The sequence below is a fragment of the Miniopterus natalensis genome, chromosome 22, assembly GCF_054644295.1.
Source record: "Miniopterus natalensis isolate mMinNat1 chromosome 22, mMinNat1.hap1, whole genome shotgun sequence".
NCBI lineage: Eukaryota > Metazoa > Chordata > Mammalia > Chiroptera > Miniopteridae > Miniopterus > Miniopterus natalensis.
The window spans coordinates 5,389,256-5,409,139 of NC_142102.1; the positions used below are offsets into that span (position 1 = coordinate 5,389,256).

Here is a 19,884-nt window from a genome sequence, read left to right on the forward strand (position 1 = left end):
TTCCGCCCATAAAAGTATCCGGCCTAAGAGGCAGGTGGAAAGAGAACACTTCATGGAAAATTGGAGAAACGCATTTCTTTGTATTTGAATACTCCCAGGACTTTATGTTTGGCAGCAACCCTACCCAACCGTGAACTTCTCAGAACTGAGCTTTAAAATGCACAGAATAAAATGCATAGAATCGCAGTGGAAATGAATTATATTGAAAGAGGGTTATCGAAATATTTGTGATGTCCTAATATGATGTGCTTCTTTATCAGCATGTTAAATAACAAGATCCAGCATTGGGTCTAATTCCTACTGTTTTGAGGTGATGATAAAAAAAAAAAAAGATATCTCAAGGCGTTTGCAACAGCCATGAGGTGACACAGAAATCTCTGGGATTTTTACTGGTGACAAAGAAACAGGCGCTGTGAACACTAAGGTGGTTTGTTCCCTGCACTCGCCATGGAAGGAAATGCTGATTTCAGCTACAGGTTAGAAAAGATAAAGACATAAACCACCCACCCCGCCTGCTCCAATTTAGAAAATTCCAGGCCTTGCCAGTTTGGGACTGGGATTTCCATTTGAACCCCTGCATATACCTGGCTTATCTCTGGTGGGAAAACCAAGCAAGTCTACAGATTGGAACCAACAAAATGTGCCTGCAGCATCCTCACTTTTTTTAAGTGAACTGTTTTGTTGAGCCAGAACATATACCTGGAAATGTGCATGAGTCGTGAGCGCCGAGCTCCACACATTTCCCCACAGGGAACACACTCACTTAACCCACCACTCAGCCCAAGAACCAGCACCCAGCAGCTGCTCACTCCTGCCGGTCATCACCCCCCCAAGGTGACCACATCCTCACTTGTATCACCAGCCATCGGTTCTATTTTTGAATTTATATAGATGTCCCTCCATTCTTAACCAATATGCTGTCACCTGCAGTCCTGGTAAGGACCCTAGAGTCTAGAAAATAAGTCTTGAGTGGAAGGGGGAATTAATCCGCACAGAACTGTATCAAAATACAAGTGGCCTCCGTGGGGGAACCATACATAGAATTTAAATCCACTGCTTGGCTAACGACGGCCGTGCTGTGGACCTCACTCAGGGCTGGTCTCAGCTGTGAGAAAGACTGGAGGTTGGGGGGAAGAGGTCAAGCCCGGGGGCAGCTCACATGCTGGGTGCAAGTCCGGGGTCGCCTTCCCTCCCTCTCTGGCTACAGAGGGGACCCTCCCCTCAGTGTCTCCAGCCACCAGCCCAGAGATGACAATAGGGCTCCTGTGTGCCGCTGGCGGTTGGGGCGGGCATGGCCTCAGGCAAATGAGCTGGAGCACTCACAGATATAGAGGTGCCATACTCGGCTTCCAGTCCAGAGCTCACCAGAATGGAGGACAGCCTGAAGCAGGGCAGGGGGTCCGAGGGGGTGGGGGACAGCCAGGCTGTGGCAGAGCTGCAGGAGCTGGCCCTGAGGTGGTTCATGGAGACGCAGGCCCCCCTCATTCTGCAGGACGGAGCCCTGCCCCCCTGGTTCCATGGATTCATCACCCGCAAGTAAGGCTGCCCCCGTCCCCACGCCCAGCATGGCCCACAGCCCTCCCAGGATAAGATGGCCTGGGGACTTTGGGACAAGCCTGGCCCCTGCTCTCTTCCTGGGCTGGGCAGGGATCCCGGGGGGCGGGGGGCAGGGGAACAGACTGAGGAGCCCGGGGCCCTCTGCTCAGGGGGGTTATGCCTGGTTTCATGCATTGCTGTCGCTGTCTTGAAGTTACTTGAGGGGCTCCACATTTCCACTCAGAACTGGGCCCTGCACACAGTGTAGTTGGTCCTGCATAGAGCACACACTCAGTATTTGGTGAGTCTGTGGCTGGGGCACTATCTGGTCTCCGTGCTGCCAAACCAGGCGACAGCTGGAATTTCCCACCATGCCTGCAAAATACTTGGCACCACTTAGAAACATCCATAGCTGCCTGGGGCTGAAGGGGACATGCCACTGTGACCAGGCTCCGGACATAACAGAAACTCTTGGGCAGAGCACGCCCTACAGAACGGCACACAGTGGTCCTGAGCAAGGACCCCGCAAACCTGAAACTCTCCAGCTATATGGGTTCATTCTTGCTGCAGAGCCATTCAGGTGGGTGGTGAGGGTCAGTGGCTACTGTGCCTGCTGGTGAGGCTGCCGCGGGGGGTGGTACATGTGGCCTCAGGGCTCCAACCCAGAGCTGCTCAACTGGGCCCGGACAGACCACAGACCCGTCTGCAGAGGTTTGGAGGTCTGTGCACTGGGTCTGGCACCCAAGGGCATGGCCCGCGGGGACTGCCAGGTAGGTCTAACTCAGGCTGCTCCTACTGCTCGAAGGACACAGGCCCCAGCTCACGGCATGTCCTCTGCCCAGGCAGGCGGAGCAGCTGCTCAGGGACCAGCCTCTGGGCTCCTTCCTCATTCGCTTCAGTGACCGGGCCACCGGCTACATCCTGTCCTACAGGTAAGAAAGGAAGCCCTGGGTGTGGGGGCGCTCGAAGGCTCCCATAACCCAGCCTTGCACATAAGCACAGAGGCCCACCAGCCCGCACGCTGGGCTGTCCCAGGGCCCTGGCTCCCTCACTCCCTGGCCGCATATTAGGGTGCAGCCCCCGCCAGCAAAGGGGGTGAGTGAGGGGCAGGAATCAGAGGCGAACCCTGAGCCGGGGACAGAAGAAAGAATAGCAAGTTGCTAGGCAGAGAAGGTGTGGTTGGGGTTTAGGGAGCATTTCTACTTTTTAATTTATTTTTTAATTTTTTTTTTTAAATATATCTTTATTGATTTCAGAGAGAGGAAAGGAGAGAGAGAGAGATAGAAACATCAATGATGAGAGAGTCATTGATCGGCTACAGCTCGCAACCCGGGCATGTGCCCTGACCGGGAATCGAACCCTGATCGCCTGGATCCTAGGTCGACGCTTAACCTCTGAGCCCCACCCGGCCGGGCAGGGAGCATTTCTAGTAGATAGATTTGCCCAGGCAGGAGGCCTGTGCAGTGGGCGCGGGAGCTGGGCACCGTCCCTTCAGCACGGCTGGGGTTACCGTGGGGCGGGTGAGGCTGCCTCCTGCAAGTGCAGGTCTGACCTCATCTTTATTTAAGACTTTGATATTTTGTTTCTCATGGATTTTTCGGTATTAATTCTGACTTTCTAAAACAGGGGATCTTTAGTCTCAATGACCGAGTTTTGTGGGGCCCTTTATATTTTGCACCAAGCTGAGTGCGTCCCTCCCCTGCCCCCCAGGGTGGGCTTTGTGCTTCCCGGGAACCTCTCGACCCTGCACAGCCACCCACCCACCGAGAGCGGTTGTCAGATGTCCGCCCCCTCTGCGGAGGGACACACAAAGGCCCGAGTGGTCAGCCCAGTGTGTTGTGTTGCAGGGGCAGCAACCGATGTCGGCATTTTGTCATCACCCAGCTCCAAAACCGGCGCTACGTGGTCGCTGGGGACACCCGCAGCCACGGCAGCCTGGGCGAGCTCGTGCACCATTACCACGAGGTGCAGTTTGAGCCCTTTGGGGAGACCCTGGCCACTGCCTGTCCCCGGGTAGGCACCCCTCTTCTCCGGGGCAAGGGCGGTGGGCGGGTTGCCCAGGCCTGGGGTGTCCACCACTCGGGGCCACATGCCTTTCCTTCCCTGTTTCCTGCCATGCAGGGGCACTCAGCACTGGGTCATGGTCCCTGTTTGAAAAGGGGAGACTGAGGCAGTGACTTCCCCAAGCTCAGGCCGGTGGGCATGTCTCAGGCCCTCGCCAGCAGTCTCTGGCGAGCGGCTGGAGCCTGGGTGGGTGTGTGACCATAGTCCTGCTGTGTCCCCACTGCCCCCAGCCGAAGAACGATGATCTGTACGATGCCATCAGCCTGGGCCTCCACCAGAACAACCCGGGCCTAGGAGACCTATCTGCCGCTGTGTCCCCCACGGGGGTCCCAGACAAGGACGGCAGCCCCCGACCCCCTCCAAAGCCCCAGGTCTCCTTCCTCCACATGGAGAGGAGCCTAGATGTGGGTCCCTGGAACCTGTCTGAGGAGAGCGTGGAGGTAAGGAGGATGGGTCTGGGCCATCAGGGTCAGGGCAGTCAGACCGGGAAGGTGGGTGCCACGCCCACACTCAGGTCCTGAGAGGCCACACTGGCCAGTCCCTCAGGCTATGCTGCGTGAGCCAGACTCAGGGAAGTCCTGGTCCATCTTGGGACCCCTGGGCAGCTTGCCTGTGCCATGGCCTGCCTCTGGAGTCCGTAATCTCTCAGAGCCTCAGTTTACCATTCCTATGGTTCCTGTTATGCTTGAGAGAATGGATACAAGATGCCTGAAATCCCTCTGTAAGCTGCAGAGTGGGGTGCCTGTGGGTCAGTACTTTATGCTCTTCCACAGCAGCCCATGGAAGGGGCTCAAGAGATTTTTCTACATATCAGATCACAGCGTGCCAAGGGCTTCCCTGTGTTTACAGTACAGTCTGAGATCTTCCCCAGGGTCCACAAGAGCCTCACCAGATACCTTGCCACCTCCCTCAGAGGCCTCTGGGATCTTCTAACACCAGCTTAGTTCCCACCTCAGGGCCTTTGCACGTACTGTACCTTCTGCCTACAACAGTCTTCCCACCAGACATCCAAATGGCTCACTCCCTGCATCCGTTCTCTGCTTAAATGTCATCTCCTTGGAAAGGCACCTAAACTATAAAAAAAATAAAATAAATCCCCTTTCCCACCTGTGGTTCTCTCTCCAGTCACCCTTTGCTTGACCTCACTGCCCATCAGGGCCTGACAGCACCCTACTTGGTGATATGTTATGATAGGTATATGACATTGGCCTATTACACTATTTAATGGTGCGGGACATCGCCATTGCCATTGCCCAGGTTAGTGTATACACCCCCAACCAGAGTCCTTGGCACCTAGGACAGAGCCCGCAGCACAGCTGGAGCTGACTAAATCATCTATTGAATGAACACATGAATGATTAACCTGGCGGGGGGGGGGGGGGGGGGGAGACAACCAGTGAGTGGGTGAGTTAAGGGGGTTCGGGGGAATAGGGCAACCACCCTGGAGGCAGGACAAGCTTGGGTGGGAGGGAGACCCACCCAAAGTCTGTTGACCCCAGACTTTGAGTCAAGATAAAGACTCTCCTCAGAGTCCTGCACGGTGGGTGGCTGGGTCCTGAACACATGCAACCAACCCTGTGCTGAAGTCAGGTAAACTGAGGCTAAGTTGGGGGTCTCAGCTATCTAAGAGCACTTCAGTTTACCGGACAACCTTTTGGTGATGTGCGACCTTTATGAGGTTTTCTGTTCCTCTCTCCCCAGCCCCCTAGCAGGGTGCCCCCCCTCCCTGAGAGGAGTGCCTCCCTTCTGGACCAGTCTTTTGGAAGCTCCAACGACATCATCTACACAGACCTTAAGAAGATGAAGCAGGCGCGGCTCGGTCTGGGCACAGAGGTGTCTGGCAGGCATGGGCCAGTTCCAGCTGGCAGCCAGGCCAGCTCCCTAGGCAAGGAGGCCCGGAGGAGACCCTCAAACGGAAGCCAGAACAGGCCCGATGGCCCAGGGCCTGCCCTCCCTGTGGGGAGCCCAGACCAGGGCCCTACAGTGTCTTCCACTTCCCGGGGCCTCCTCCTGCCTCCCAGTGGTGAGGATCCAGGATCCTCAGCTGCGACCCGGAGCCAAGGGTCTCCAAAGCCCGGCCAGGGCACTCAGCTCTGCTCCGGGCGCAGTTCTGCAGACACCTACGCGCTCATCCAGACAGAAGGCTCCCTGCAGGACGCTGGCGATGTGCCGGACCGGAAAGAAGACAGTACCTATGAGCAGATCCCAGTCTGCTGGGGTGGCCCAGCCAGGCCCCTAGTTCCTGAGGCCAGTTTCACACATGGCAAACTCTCCGGGCCCACAGACTATGGCTATGAGAGTTTCACGGGAGCCCCGGAGCTCCTGGAGCCTAGGAACACCTATGAACAAATCCCAGCAGCCAAGAGCAAGGACGCTGGACGGACACACAAGGTGGGTTCTGCGTGTGTGGGGGGGGTGGCTGCCAGCCCTCAGGGAGCAGCTGGTGCTAGGAGGGACCTGTGACCTTCAGGCAGGGGCAGGGCAGGTCACCGCCCCTGCCCAGAGGTACCCAGGGTTTTCCAACCCTAACATCTGCTTGCAGGTGGTAGGAGAGGAGGCCATTAGATTTGGGTGTAAGATGGGGGCTCCCTGTCCCTCCCTCTTGGTCACTTCGGGTGTCTCAGAGCCCTTGAGGGGGCGGGAGGAGCTCCAGGTCTGACTTATCTCGGCTCAGCCACTCCCTGGCCATGTGGCTCTGGGCAAGGCAGTTTTCCTAGCAACTAAGGGTCACCAGATTTAGTAAGATAAACTACAGGACACTCAGTTGCTCTGATTCCAGATAAGTAATTTAAGCATAAATATGTTCCATAATTCATTACTTATCTAAAGCGCAAGTGTAACTGGGCATCCTGTATTATTCAGCAACCTGCCTGGGACTTGCATCCCCTCATCTACAGAAGGGGCTGGTCTTCAGGCTTCGGTCCAGGGGCAGCTGCCTAGAGCAGTGATTTTCAACCACTGTGCCGCAAGAATTTTTAAAACTTGCAATATCTGACTACGTAGGGGTACTGACCTCTTTTTCCTGAAACTGTCAAGTAAAAAAAAATGACAACAGCCAACACAATAGCTGTCCGGCGTGAATGAATCAAAGTTACACCTTTTTTTTTTTTTTTTTGGTAAGATTGGCAAAAAATATATATTTTGCTGTGCCACCGAATTTTGGTAATTAGTTTATGTGCAGTGAGATAGAAAAGATTAAAAATCACTGGCCTAGGAGATAGTGCTAGACACCTTCATAGGCTCAGGACACAGCCTCCTGAGCCGGAAGGGGCAAACCCTTCACCCAAAACTGGAGAGCTGATGGTGGAATTTCCACCGGGATATAGGGCTTGGCCCCCAGCCCCCAGCCAATGCTGAAGGACCCTGCGGGCCTGGGTGTCCCCTTCCCCGTCCAGGGACCCCAGGCTCCAGCATCTTCTCCCTCCTTGCAGCCTGACAAGCTCCGGAGGCTCTTCTTTGCAGACAAGAAGCACAGACCCTGACAGCCTGGCCTCCAGCAGCCTGCACTATGGGTTTCCTGGTACCCGGGCCAGGATGGGGGTCCCTGGGAGGTCCTCAGCTCCCCCGAAGATGCCCCTAAGACCCACCCAGCCTGCGATGGCACCAGGCTGAGACCCAGCGGGAGGGGCCTTCCAGCTGCCTGCAGCTCCTGGCTACGTCCTGTTCGCCGGGGCCTCCAACCAGCCCAGAGAAAGAGACCAAGGCCTGAGAGGAGGGGGAGTCACGCTCCCCACATGAGACCCAGCCCCAGCCAGGGGGCCCTGCCCTTCCAGGCCTCGCCCAGCACCAGCTTGGACGCAGCGCACTAGATCTCTCAGGACAGCCTTCCCTCAGTTCAGGCTGCTCTGCCTGGACGCCCTTCCCTTGGATTCTTTGTTCTGTCCCGCCATGTCCCCACCTCCCTAAGGGTGACCGTCAGCTTGCTGCTTCCCACCCACTGCCGCAGGCGTAGGAGGTGCAAGACAGGCTGACCGTCCCTGACAAACACCGTGGCCCCTCCCTGCCTACCCTGGGCAGAGTGGGCCCGTTCACTCTCCCCTTAGTGGCCTCCCAGCCATGCAGCTCCTCCCTCTGAGAAATGGGTGAGTCCCTGCCTCCCGGGGGGCTGTCAGGACTGAGTATGGCCAGCAGCCTGTGCCTGACACACAGTGAGCCCCATAAACGTTCACCGAGCCCGCTGCTGTCGTGAAGGAAATGCGCAAAATTCTCACCCAGGGTCCATCCTGCGTGGGGCTCACTTGAAGATCTGGGGTGCAGATGTGTCTTCCTCCCACAGGCACAGGCACTGAAATAAAAGTCAGGCCCTGGCTGGTTTGGCTCCGTGGTTAGAGCATCGGCCCTCCGACTGAAGGGTCTCGGGTTCGATTCCAGTCAAGGGCACGCACCTCGGTTGCAGGCTCGACCCCTGGCCCTGGTTGGGGCGTGTGCGGGAGGCAACCAATTGATGTTTCTCTCACTCTCCCCCCTCCCCCATCCACTCTCTCTGAAAAAGCAATGGAGAAATACCCTTGGGGGAAGATTTAAAAAAAGGCAGGGCCTGAACTCAGCGCTGAGCCCAGAGGCGACGTGCTAATGGTGGTTTACAGGAATGGGGACTGGGAATGGTTCCTGACAAAGGCAGACACAGGCGGCGCGGGAACAGGAAAGTGTTTTTCTACCAGGAGTTCACAGATTTGTGGACAGCACACACCAGTGAGGGTTCCACCTGGTTGGGAAAGGCGCACACGGGGACAGAGGCTCACAGGGGGAAGGGTGGGGAGGCGGGGACAGGCGGGGACAGGTGGGGGGGCTGCAGCACAGCTGGGGGCTGGAGGCAGGGTGCATAGTTCATTAAATCTTGTCCTCTTTTGCTCCCTTTGCCCCTGGGCGACCAGGGTGTGTCTCCGGCACTTGGACAAGTCAGTACCCTTCCCCTCCCAGGGGGCATTTCTGATTGGGAGAGGACCGGGTACAGGGGAGGTCAGGGGACAGAGGGAAGGTCTGTGAAGGGCCGTGGGTCCTGGGGCTGAGCCACAGGGGGCCTGGGAAGGGCCCTGCTCCTCAAGTCCCCTCCTTCCCTGGTTAAGGATTTTTTGCTGAAAGGGCCAAGGAAATGTTCGCGGGTGTAAACCCGGGCGGCCACAGCTCCTGTCCTGGAAGCTTGGAGGGCGAAACTGTGTAGACAGCAGAGGCGGATGGTGGGCTTCAGGGCCTGAGATCCTGGCCGTGTCCTCAGATCCGGACGTGGAAGGTGCTGGAAAGAGAGGACGGGCAGGAGAGGGTGAGACGACTGGGGGGGTAAGGGCTCCGCAGCCAGAAGTTTGACCAGGCCCCGCCCGGCCCCGCCCCGCCCCCCCCCAGCTCCTCAGGGAGCAGGCTGTTAATCACCGCTGAGGGAGGGGTGGCTTGGAAGGTTGGCTGTGCCCTGGGGTCCACCCCCAATGTCACCAAAGGCCCCCAGGACTTTATCCCTCATCTGAGAGCTGGCCCTGCAGGGGACAGGGGACTTCCCAGTCACACACTGAGGGAGCCGGGCTGGGATGTGACCTCGTGCCTCCCGGCCTAATGGGCCTGCAAGACACCACTGTCATTATGTTACGAGCAGTGACAGGGCCTGGGCCCCCGTGGGGTCCCAGGAGGCCAGGCCGCTGGCTGTGGGCCCCACCCCAAGCCTGCCCACCCCAGTCAGGCCCGGGCAGCACCTGAGGAAGTCGGGGGCCTTGGCGATCATGTCCTCGAAGTCGGAGAAGCCCAGCTTGCCGTCGCCATCCAGGTCGGCCTCCTCGATGACCTTGTCACATACCAGCACCACCTCGTCCTCCTCGAGCTCCGACTTGGTGAGCCGGGCCAGCGTCATCTCCAGGTCCTCCTTGCAGATGAAGTTGTCGGTGTTGAAGTCTGGGGGGGGCCCGGGGACGCTCAGACCAGGGCTGGTCGCACCATGTACCTCTACCGGCCTCTCCACACACACTCTGGGGACACTGGATTCTTGTCCCCAACAGGGAGGGACCAAGGGGCTCGCCCACACGCAGATCTGTACACCCCATGCAACACTCGCAGCCCCACAGAGGCCCACAATGACCGAGACACTTCAAACACCCGCCCCTGAGGCTTCCTGGGAACCTTGGTCCTCAGTGACCCCACGGTCCTTCTAAAGCTAAGGAATTCAAGGCCCAGAGAGGCCGAGTGACTGAATCAAGGTCAGAGGGCTACTGGGAGGATTCTGACCGGGCCTCTGTGACGCTAAGACCGCATTTTCTCAACTGCACCCGTTGCCTCTGGCCTCCAGCCACAACTCACTGGTCAGGAGACGCAGGCGCCCATTAGAGGGAGCCCATGGCTGGCCTGTGTGCACACAGACTGGGGGATGTGGCTTGATCCTACTTGGCAACAGGCCCCAAGCACAGGCATGGCACAGCGACCTTAACACCCTTCTGGCAGTTTTCCCACCCAAGGAGCAGATCTTCGCACAGGACGCTTCTGCCTAGAGGGCCCTTCCTGTGCATCAGTCCAGCAGAATCCTATTTAGCCTTCAAGTTCTGGCTCAAAGATCACCTCCTGGTGGGGGGGTGCTTCCTAGACATAAGGGCTCTGCCCTCGGAGCTCCCCCTCCCGCTGGTCAGACCCTGACACTGTGGTGGTGACAAAGGGTATAACTGCTCACGTGAGCATTGCAGGCTCTAGCTCACCTAATTTTCAAAAAATATCTGTTCAGTAGGTACAACAAGAACGCCGCTGCACAGATGAAGAAATAGAGGCTTGGAAAGGACAAGTGACCTGCCTGAGGTCATGTCCCTGGTCAGTGCTGTATCTCAGACAGGTGCCCACCCTGCCCATCTCTGCACTCGCCTGTGGGAGGGGCGCCCAGTACACTTGGAAGAGATGACGGCCTGGGGAGATGGGGACTCCTGTGTCCGTTTTATATGGGGAGACTGGGGTCCAGGAAGGGGTGATCCTTGCTAGAGGTCAGACTCCCACCTCCCCAAGTCCACCCCAGTCCAGGCGAGCAAGGGGGCCTGGGTCCTCCCATCATGCACGTGACCCCCTCTCTGCAGACAACAGCCCTTCCCAGAAGCAATGCCATGGAGTTCAGGACTAGAGGGGTGGCAGGTGGAATTCAAGAAGCTTTTTATGAACCAGCGACCATAGTTGGTAGGCAGTGCGGGTTCTGTCGCTGATGTGCAAACGTGGTGGGTGTACAGATGCTTCTAGACCCTAGTCCTCTGAAATAAACATGACAAACGCATGTTTGAGGGGCCCTGGTGCCTGGCTGATCTAAGTTGCTGGGGACAGGAGGTCTGTCGGTGGCTCTTAGCCCCTCCCTGGGCCTCCCTGTGTCCCAGGGTTGTAGAAGAACCTAGGTTCTGTGGTGTCCGGCGCCCTCTGGTGGCTGGTGGGGCAGCAACTAGGGGGCTGGGCTGGCCGCACCTCTGGGAGCCTCACCACCTAGCCCAGGCCTCCTCTCCAGCCCAGGCCTCAGCTAATACCGCCAGGATGCTGCAAGACCCTTCTAGAACACAGAGCTGTCCTGCCCCCCCCGAAGGCCTGCAGTGGTCCTGGTGGCCTGGGCACAAGGTCCAAACTCCTCAGCTGGCTCCCCACAGCCTGCTAACAGCCTCTCCCACCCTGTCGCACCTCCTTGCAGGGCCCTGCACATTCTGCGTCCTGAGTCCTCACAGGCTGCTCCCTCTGCCCAGTGCTCACCACTTCTCCTGTCCATGGTCTCCTCTTGTCCTCCCGGGCACCACTGAAATGTCACTACATGGGAACTCTCCTCACCCACCTAGGTGGGGTGGGTCTCTCCTCTGCTCTTAGGACCCTATGACGTCTCTCATGCACTGGCCACCCTGCTGAACAGGCATTCTTCTAAGTGTTCTCGGTGTCCCCAGCATCCCCCAGGGCGAGAGCAGCAGAAACTGGGTGGCCCAATGCACGCACCCCCGCATCACGCCTCCTCCCCAGGTCCTCGTTACCGTAGATCTTGAAGGCATAGTTGGCCTTGAGGTCCCGGGGAGCCGACTCGCAGAGCACAGAGAACATGTCCACAAAGTCATCGAAGGTGAGGTTCCCCTCGCCGTCCTCAGAGAAAGACTCCACAATCCTTTCCTTGAAGGGATTCTCCTGGAGAGAGGACCACAGCAGTCACCTAGGGGCAGGTTAACCGGGAGGACTCCAGGGCCTGACAGCTTACAGCCTATGGGACCCTGGACAAGCAACCTAATGCCCCAGGGCCTCAGTTTCTCCATCACCCACTTAACTGGGCTGTGAGAGAACGGAACGAGTTAGAGTGTGGAAGGTGCACCAGGCCAGCACCTGTACGAGCTCATTACGTTGCTTTCAGATGAGCACAGGGAGCTTAGCAGAGCCAAGGTGCGCTCCCTGGAGTATGAGCTCCAGTGAGGCAGGAGCAGGGATCAGTCCCGGTGCCCAGGGGAGCGCACAGAGGCAGCCTCCTGCCTTGATGGGGGGAGGGGGCAACATCGCCAAGCGTGGGCAGCCGTCCGCTCAGGCTGTGTCAGGCCAGCACAGTGGGAGGCAGAAGTGGGGCCACAGAGAACCAGATAACTGGACAGGACAAGCAGCAGGAGTCAGCCTGTCAGCCCCCAGAGCAGCAATCATCCAGCTCCTGAAACTCCTAGACCAGTCCAGAGGCCACCGCCATCTCCTTCCTCTAATCCTGGGTCACTCAGGGCCACCCCTCCTGGAGGCTCAGGGACAACCCCATGGTTCCTGCCCCAGTGCCCTACACACTCCAGTGACCCTGACCCTGGGCTCAATCCCTGTCCAGGCCAGGCTAGTTGACTGCCCAGGGCCGAGACTGGCCTCACTGTCCCTGAGGACTGAGGTCACGACAGGGACACAGGCCCGAAGTGGATACCAAGCAGCAACCCCAAACTCACATGTCCGAGGCCTGGAGAGGAGCTGTCTGCAAAGTCCCACAGCAACAGTTGTGCCCCAGAAGCTTTCTCACTGGCGGAGGGCACTTTGTGTGTACTACGGGTGAGGAACTCATGGCTGAAACCTTTATGTCAAATATAGACGTGGTCTGAGGACCAGCGGCATCAGCCCTACCTGGGAGCTTGTTAGAAAAACACAACCTTGGTTCCCCCACACCTCCTGAGCCCTGAGCCAGCCTTTTCACACGATCCCCAGGTGATTCCATGCAAGTTAAAAGTCCAGAAGTGATGCTACAGGCAACCATGCTGTGAGAGGCCACAGCCAGGTAAGGCGGGGGAGAGAAATGATCTAAAAACAGACAGAAGGGCTGCGAAGGACAGCAGACTGGCCTTTTAACAAAGGGAAAGCGGGGCCCTGGCTGGTTTGGCTCCGTGGTTAGAGCATCGGCCCGCGGTCCCAAGTTCAATTCTGGCCAAGGGCATGTACCTTGGTTGCAGGCTTGATCCCCAGCTCCAGCTGGGGCACGTGCAGGAGGCAGCCACTCGATGTGTCTCTCTCACATCGATGCCTTTCTCTCTCTCTCTCTCCTCTTTTGACTCTCTCTGAAAAGCACTGAAAAAAATATCCTCAGGTGAGGATTTTTAAAAAAACAGGGGCTAGTGTGGTGAGCACAGGCCAAGAGGCGTGCAGACTGGGCAGCACAGGTCACAGCAGCCTTCCAGAGCCCCGCATGTAGCCTGTTTATTCATAGTTAAGGAAACTGAGGCACAGAGAGGTGAAGAGTCGAGCCTCTGCAGCCCTGCCCCATCCAGAGGGGCAGGCTCCCTGTCCCTCCAGCCCACCTGCCCCACCTGTCCCCAGATGCTTCTCCTGCTCTGCCAGAAGCAGGGGCCTCTCACCTACCCGGAGCTCCGGCATCTGGATGATGAGGCTCATGGGCACGTGGACGATGGGGCTCTTCCTGTAGTCCATGGGGACAAGGTTTGGGGCCAGCTCATAGAACCGCGCGTGGAGCCTGCGAGGGGAGCAGAGGGAGCGCTGCAGGGGGCACGACCCCGGCCCCCAGGCCTGTGCACCTGCCTGCACACGGCTGCCGGGCCGCAGGCTGTTCCAACACCTCTGGGCGGTGATTTAGCACAAAAAGAAAAATCAAAAGCTTTAAAAGTCTATCCCTTCGGATCCAGAAGTCTCTGTTAGAAATTTACGCCAAGATCTAACCCCAGAGGTGTGGGTTGTATGTCACGGTGTCACGAGGATACTCACCCCAGTGCTAATATCACGGTGGAACACTGAAATGTCCTACTAAGTGAATTAAGGAGGTGGTGAGACCATTTTCCCATATCTATTTTTACCATTTGCCTAAGGAAAAGCAATTTTAAAGAAATGACAAAACAACATGATCCAAATTTTTGATAAATACGCACGAAGGGAATATACTAACAGGCTATGTACCAAAGGGTTCAATATACAGGAAAGTTAATAGTCGTTCTTTCGGGGGTGGGGGGAATTAGAGGTCATTTTTTTGTCTCTTGACTGGCTTTATTTTCTAATTTTTCTATGGTCATGTATCCCGTGTGGAACAAAAAAATTAGGAGTAATTAAAATAGATGATACAAAGTTTTTAAAAGGTTGAAAAAAATAAGAGACAATAAGGTAGCATATAAGCAAAGACCCAGGGCTGCTTGCTGAGTGGGCTTGTGTGTGCCCACTAACTGGGAGCTGGAGAGTTGGGGAGCTGAGCTCTTACCTATAGGAACAAAGGTGGCTTCATTGGGGGCTGCCCACTCGGGGTCAGCGTGGGGGTGGAAGGGCTGTGCCCCAGGGAGCAACGAGATCCCAGGGTGGGGGTGGAGGGAAGACGTTCCGATGGTTATCAGTGAGTCTGACTCAGTATCATTGAGCTGGGCCCCAGGCTGCAAAGAAGAACCTACAGCTCACCTTTCCTCCTTGCCATCTGGTCAGTGCTCAGGGTGCAGCTCAGAAACCCATCTGGGTGGGGGTAGAGGGAGGTGGGAGTGGCAGCACTGAGAGGACCTTGGGAGCAGGGGCCTGGGTCTGGGGCCCATTTATCAAACCCCATACCCTCGAGTTTCTGCCTCTCGGCAATGCCGAGGGTGGGGTCACGATCCCTGTTTTATAGAGGAACCTGAGGGTCAGATCTCAGCCAAGGCCCCAGACCTGGGAAGTGGGAGCAGAGCCCAGGTCTGCTGATGCCAAGGCCTGGGGGGCTTTGCCCCTCACCCTGCCTTCTCAGGTGGTGGAAGTGGGGTGTCTCTACCCACCAAGGGGACAGGGAGGAAGAGCAGTGTGTGCAGAGAAGGAAGACCGAGGGACACTGCCTGTCCGAGCGGAGTGGTCAGGGCAATGACCACCACAGCCCTCTTGGGAAGCTGTAACAGGCTCTCGCCCCAGCCTGCCTGTCGACCTCCAGAGAAAGTGATCCTGAGCCCTTGCTGCGTTTAGTGCCACCTGATAGCTCAGGCAGGGGCCAGGTTTCCTGGCATTCTCTGTGTCCTGCTTACTGTCTGGTCCTGGGGCTCTGAGGCTGCCACCCCCTTCATCTCTCCTGTTCTAGGCCCTGTCTCTCAACGCCCAAAGAAAGGAGTTGTCCTAGGAAGGGAAGAGACACTTAGTGAACAGCTCAGGGCAGTGGGGCACTGCAGGCAGTGCCACTGGCTTTCAGACCTCCCAGGAGTCAGAGGTCATCAGCACCGGAGCCAGAGGGCCCTCAGGGACCCATGGTCTGACCAACCAGGACACCTACTTGGACAGGCTCCAGGATGTAGGGAATTAGCAAGGGGCCTGGAGTCAGAGGCCAGGTTTTCAGTGCTTGGCTGTATGACACTGGCCACACTAGGGATAAAACTGGATTCTCCCACTACAAGGTAACAGTGAGGATTAAATGAAAGTGTGCCTGAGACCACCCACCCCAGGGCGGAGTACATGGTCAAGAGATGCTCAAAGCCTGGCAGAGGGATGTGGGAGGTTTTTGAGGTCACACCACAGCCTGCACTTGGCTCTTGACAGAGACGACGCTCTTCCTGGGCTCAGCTAGTGCGGCCAGCCCACGAGGGGTGCCAGGCTCTGCCCCGCCAAGTCCCAGAAGCCACACTTACTTGAGGATGTCTTTCTTATTGAAGAATGTACAGTCCTGTAGAGAAAACACACACAGTTGGTTGTGCAGCCCTGGCTCTTCCTTCCTCAGACCCCCACAGGGACAGCCCTGGACAGTGCTGGGGGCAGAACAGTCAGGACCATCCAGCCCACTGGGGACAACGGTCCAGTGGGTCGAGAAACCTCCTGAAGCTCTGGATCTGACCCAGGGGACTGTGTGCAGGTGCAAGGACTGTGAGGATGAGCATTTAGGGAGTAGAGATGGATGCCACTGATCTGAGGAGCCAGATGGGTACCCTGTGGGATCAGAGGGTCAGTGGCTGGGAGACAGCCCAGGAATGAGGACTGATAGGGCCACCACCACAGGGCAGTCCCTGAGAAGGGAACCCTGTGGAGCTGTGCAGTGTGTGTCCGAGTGGCGGGGCAGTAGCCTTGTGCTCAGAGACTGAGAGTACCAGGCATACAGACTGGTGAAGCTCAGCACCTTCCTGGCACCTGAAGCCACAGGAATCGACAAGATCACATCGGGAAGGCAGTGGAGAGGCTGAGGGGTGGTGGTGGTGGTAGGAGAAGGTGGCAGGGAGGAACTGGCAGCATCTGGACAGGAGAAGGGCATCAGCCATTTTCAAAGCCACTTGGGTGCTTGCTAGGTGCAGCCCAAGCTGAAAACCACACCACATTGCCCGTGACTGCCAGGGGCCTGGTCTGAGGGGGCTCTGAATATCCAATCTGATTTAATCTTCCTCGCTAACCTACGGGGACAGGCATTGTCTCCCCAGTTATAGATGGGAAAACTAAGGTTCAGTAAACTGCCACTCTTTGTCCATGGAAAAAGCTGTGAGAGTGGTGATGCTTATTGTGTCTATTGAAAGAACGAGAAAGGAGGGGGGGAAGGGGTGGAAGGAAGGGGTGGGGTAAGAAAACTAAGGGATTGTGGCAGAAGGTGTGTGTGGCTGGAGGGGGCAGGCAGGAGGGGTTAGTCCTTCAGTCTGATGAGACTGAAGAGGCCTGGCCAGGGCCCTGGCTGTGAAGACAGAGGAAGGATCCCCAGGGGAGGCTGAGTTACAGGACTTGTTCTTTACTGAACACATGGCTGCCCGACAGCAGAGTTGAACAGCTGAAGGAGCAGCCTGGGGTCTGGGAAGGCAGCGAGCAATGTTTTAGAGTTTGAGGGGCCTGGGCGATAGATCTGGAAGGCACAGAAGTGGTCTGCAAAGTAACCTGAACCTTGGATCACTGGCACCTGGGGAAGGGGAAATGAAACCCTGCGATTCACTTGGGGAGGGGGTGGCTACAACTTGGGGTCACCCACAGACCCCACGGCTGGCCTGTAGCCGGCTGGAGTCAGAGGGCTGTGAGGCTCTCAGGTTTCACAGCTCTCATTTCTCCCACCCCACTGGTCTGCGGGGTCTAGCCAGGCTCTGGCAAAGGATCAGGACTCAACACAAGGACTGGCTCCAAAGGGTAACCCAATGCCAGGCTGGTCTGAGTGGGAACCCAGGCTCCCTGTCCCCACGGAGCTACTCTTCACTCCTCAGCCTGGTCTACCTGCTCCCCTGAGCCCACCTCTAAGCATTTACCCAAGCTGTGCCCTCCACCTGGCTCGCCTCCTGTGGGCCCTGCTGGGCCTGCTCCAGTGATGCATTATTTCTGAACCTTCCAGCAAAGCAAAAACCCCCTTCCCTACTGGTCTCCCACTCCCACTAGTGCCCTCCCCTGGTGCACACCTCCTAGCATGAGGCCACACTGGCGAGGTCTGTCTCTCCAGAGGACGAAGAGCATGCACAGCCCCCCATCCCCAGCAAAAGGAGTGAGCCTCGGATTAGTGATTCAGATTCCCACTGGGCAGGGTCCTGAGCAGCTTCTCAGCCTTTGTTTATCCGTCTAAAAAATGGGGCCAATAATCCACCAGACTGTGATCAAAGGAGTTGACAGGAAGCACAGGAAGTACAGTGCCTGGTACGCAGCAGGTGCTGCATGAACGTGGGTCCCCATTCTCTGTCAGGGCCTCATGCAGAGCTGGAAAATCTGTTATGCACACCTAGGGCTCTGGGGAGGAGAGCCCAGGGCTGTCCACAGCAGAGGACCCACATTTCAAGTCTGACACCAAAATGCATATTCCTGACGGCGTCCGAAGGCCGCTGTGGAAACCCTGCTGGTGTCATGTCCCCACAGTGCACTACACAAAGGTGACAACCCAGTCAGGTCCTCAGCCTGAGGGAGTGGGGAGGAGGCACCCTAGTGGGGCCTTGAGGGTGAGAGATCACCTGGAGGGGGAGGCGTCATCTAAAGCACTGAAAGGTTTTACATGGGTGGGAGGGCCCTATGGTCACCTATGTGGGGCTCCCTGGCTCCCGAGGTAGGGGACCTGGCAGGGTCTAAGGGCTGCAGGGGGCTCAGGGAGGTGACCATGTAAGGCTGGTACCTGGCTGGCCTTCTTGCTCCATTATTTCCATGCTGGGCTAGAGAAAGAGACCCCAGGATAAACAAGACACCCCAAGCTACAACCGCCTTTGGGGGCTGATGTACCTGACTCCCAACCCAGCGGGCCCCGGCTCGGCTCTGCTTTACGGAGGCTCGCGGTCCGGGTAAGGCTCGGAGGCCCTTCCAAGGTCACGCTCAGAGGCCGGGCTTGACCCGGGGAGCCGGCCGCGACGGGGAGCCGAGGGGAGGGGCGCGGGCTCACCTGGTAGTTGTCCAGCTGCTCCTCGGTGAAGATGGTCTGCTTGTTCCCCATGGTGCGCGGGGCCACCCGGGCGCCGCCTCCCACCGCGGACTCCCGGCTCCGCGCGCATCCCGCCGCGCCGTCCCCGGGAGGGGCGTGGCCTGGAGCGTGGCGGGCGGAGTCAAACGGCGGGGCGGGGCCAGAGGCAGGGCGTGGTCTGAGGGAGGCGTGGCCAGATGGGGGCGGGGTCTGGCTCGGGGCCACGTGGCGAGGGTTGGCCTGAGAGTGGGGCGGGGTCGAGAGGCGGGGCGGGGCCTGCGGGCGCGCCGCCTCTGCGCCATCCGGTCGCCCGAGGGCGGAAGAGGGCGCTGCTGGTGGGTCCCGCGCCGGCGCCCGGGGGTTTGGGCGCGGCGGACCCGGCGCTTCCCGGCGGCTGGGGCGCTAGTGTACACACCTTCCGGAGGTGCAGGGGGAGAAGCCGAGGGACCCGGAGCCCCTGGCCGCGGGGCTGGGGAGCCTTGACCTGTGGGCGGGACCCAGGGCAGGCCCTTCTCCTCCGCCCCTCCCTCTCGGAGAACGGAGGGTCGCTCGGGCCGACTCCTGAGGCCCCATCAGGGCCAGGGCCGGGCATCTGCGGCCCTGGGCCTCTTAGGGAGGAGAATAGGATTGGCTTGCCTGTCTTTGAATCCTTGGACACACGCGTGAAACTTGACACGATTTAAAGGACTTACTGTGTCCAGAGACTTACTGTGACAAAGGCCAGGGCGTTTTCTGAGGCTTTTAAACAAATACTATCACGGCTGGGAAGTGGCCGAACGTGGCTGGACTCAGAGGCAGAGTCCACCTCCCCATCCCTTCGTTTTTATTGGACACGTAGGGTAGGAGCCTCGTCCATAGGAAAGAAATCGTGATATGTGACCAGGAATTCCGAGATTGTGGAATTTTAGAGCAGAGACAGGCCTCTGGAAGACTGTCCCCATCTGCACTCCCCCTTTCTCTCATGTTACAGTTGGAGAAATCAAAACCTCTCCAAACCACACAATCGCTTTTACAAAAATTCTTCCCATCTTAGATTCCACATGCCTGTGAATGGGCCAGTAGTCTGCGTTCAGATCCTGCTCTGGCCCATTCTTTTACAATAGCTGATCTCCGTGCACTTGCATTCCAGCCTTCCAGGTAGAAATGCCAGAATTTCTGCAGAAGACTGAGTTTTCAGTTCTGGGAGTCCCTCCTCCCACAGGCGAAAATTAGAAGCACCAACCTGACTAGAAAACTCCCAAAACAAATCCTTCTTTATTGCTATTGCCGGTGCCCTGAATGATGTTCTCTCTTGAACTAATACAATGCTGTGAGGATCAAGGGGTACAGTTCCCATTTTACAGATTAGAAACCCTGGGCTCAGAGAGGCAAAAAGACTTGCCCAGGGCCACCCAGCTAGGAAGTGGCAGAACAAGACTCCATCTCATTCTCTCATTCCAAATCCCCTGCACCCGTGGGTCCCAGCTGTTGGGTGTGGCCCTGATAATGACAGTGTGTGCATTTGTTTCCAGGAAGGGTGGGTAGAGGGGAAGAAGCATTGATTACCTGCTCTGTGCCCATTTACTGAACGTTATTTCACAAACACGTCT

General features: G+C 57.4%; 2 protein-coding genes across 2 annotated transcripts; one reads left to right on the forward strand and one right to left on the reverse strand.

Moving 5' to 3' along the window:
* Positions 1-1,369: 1,369 nt before the first annotated feature.
* Positions 1,370-7,082, forward strand: SH2D7 (SH2 domain containing 7). The gene is made up of 6 exons (XM_087829083.1): positions 1,370-1,536; positions 2,379-2,468; positions 3,384-3,549; positions 3,831-4,040; positions 5,302-5,991; positions 7,032-7,082. Exons 1-6 carry the CDS (start codon positions 1,370-1,372, stop codon positions 7,080-7,082), a joined length of 1,374 nt encoding a protein of 457 aa, XP_087685209.1.
* A 1,153-nt stretch (positions 7,083-8,235) lies between these two features.
* On the reverse strand, positions 8,236-18,355 carry CIB2 (calcium and integrin binding family member 2). The gene is made up of 6 exons (XM_016209594.2): positions 18,278-18,355; positions 15,594-15,628; positions 13,381-13,492; positions 11,553-11,700; positions 9,282-9,477; positions 8,236-8,833 (listed from the first exon to the last, which is right to left on the reverse strand). The coding sequence occupies exons 1-6, from the start codon at positions 18,326-18,328 to the stop codon at positions 8,812-8,814; spliced, it is 564 nt and encodes a 187-aa protein (XP_016065080.1). The 5' UTR covers positions 18,329-18,355; the 3' UTR covers positions 8,236-8,811.
* Between the last annotated feature and the right edge of the window lie 1,529 nt (positions 18,356-19,884).

Coding starts and splice junctions, on each gene's coding strand:
- SH2D7 (XM_087829083.1), top strand. CDS start 1,370: ATGGAGGACAGCCTGAAGCAGGGCAGGGGGTCCGAGGGGGTGGGGGAC. Junction 1,537..2,378: donor CATGGATTCATCACCCGCAA/GTAAGGCTGCCC, acceptor TCCTCTGCCCAG/GCAGGCGGAGCAGCTGCTCA. Junction 3,550..3,830: donor TGGCCACTGCCTGTCCCCGG/GTAGGCACCCCT, acceptor CACTGCCCCCAG/CCGAAGAACGATGATCTGTA.
- CIB2 (XM_016209594.2), bottom strand. CDS start 18,328: ATGGGGAACAAGCAGACCATCTTCACCGAGGAGCAGCTGGACAACTAC. Junction 13,493..15,593: donor AATAAGAAAGACATCCTCAA/GTAAGTGTGGCT, acceptor CTCCCCTCGCAG/GCTCCACGCGCGGTTCTATG. Junction 9,478..11,552: donor CTATGCCTTCAAGATCTACG/GTAACGAGGACC, acceptor GGCCCCCCCCAG/ACTTCAACACCGACAACTTC.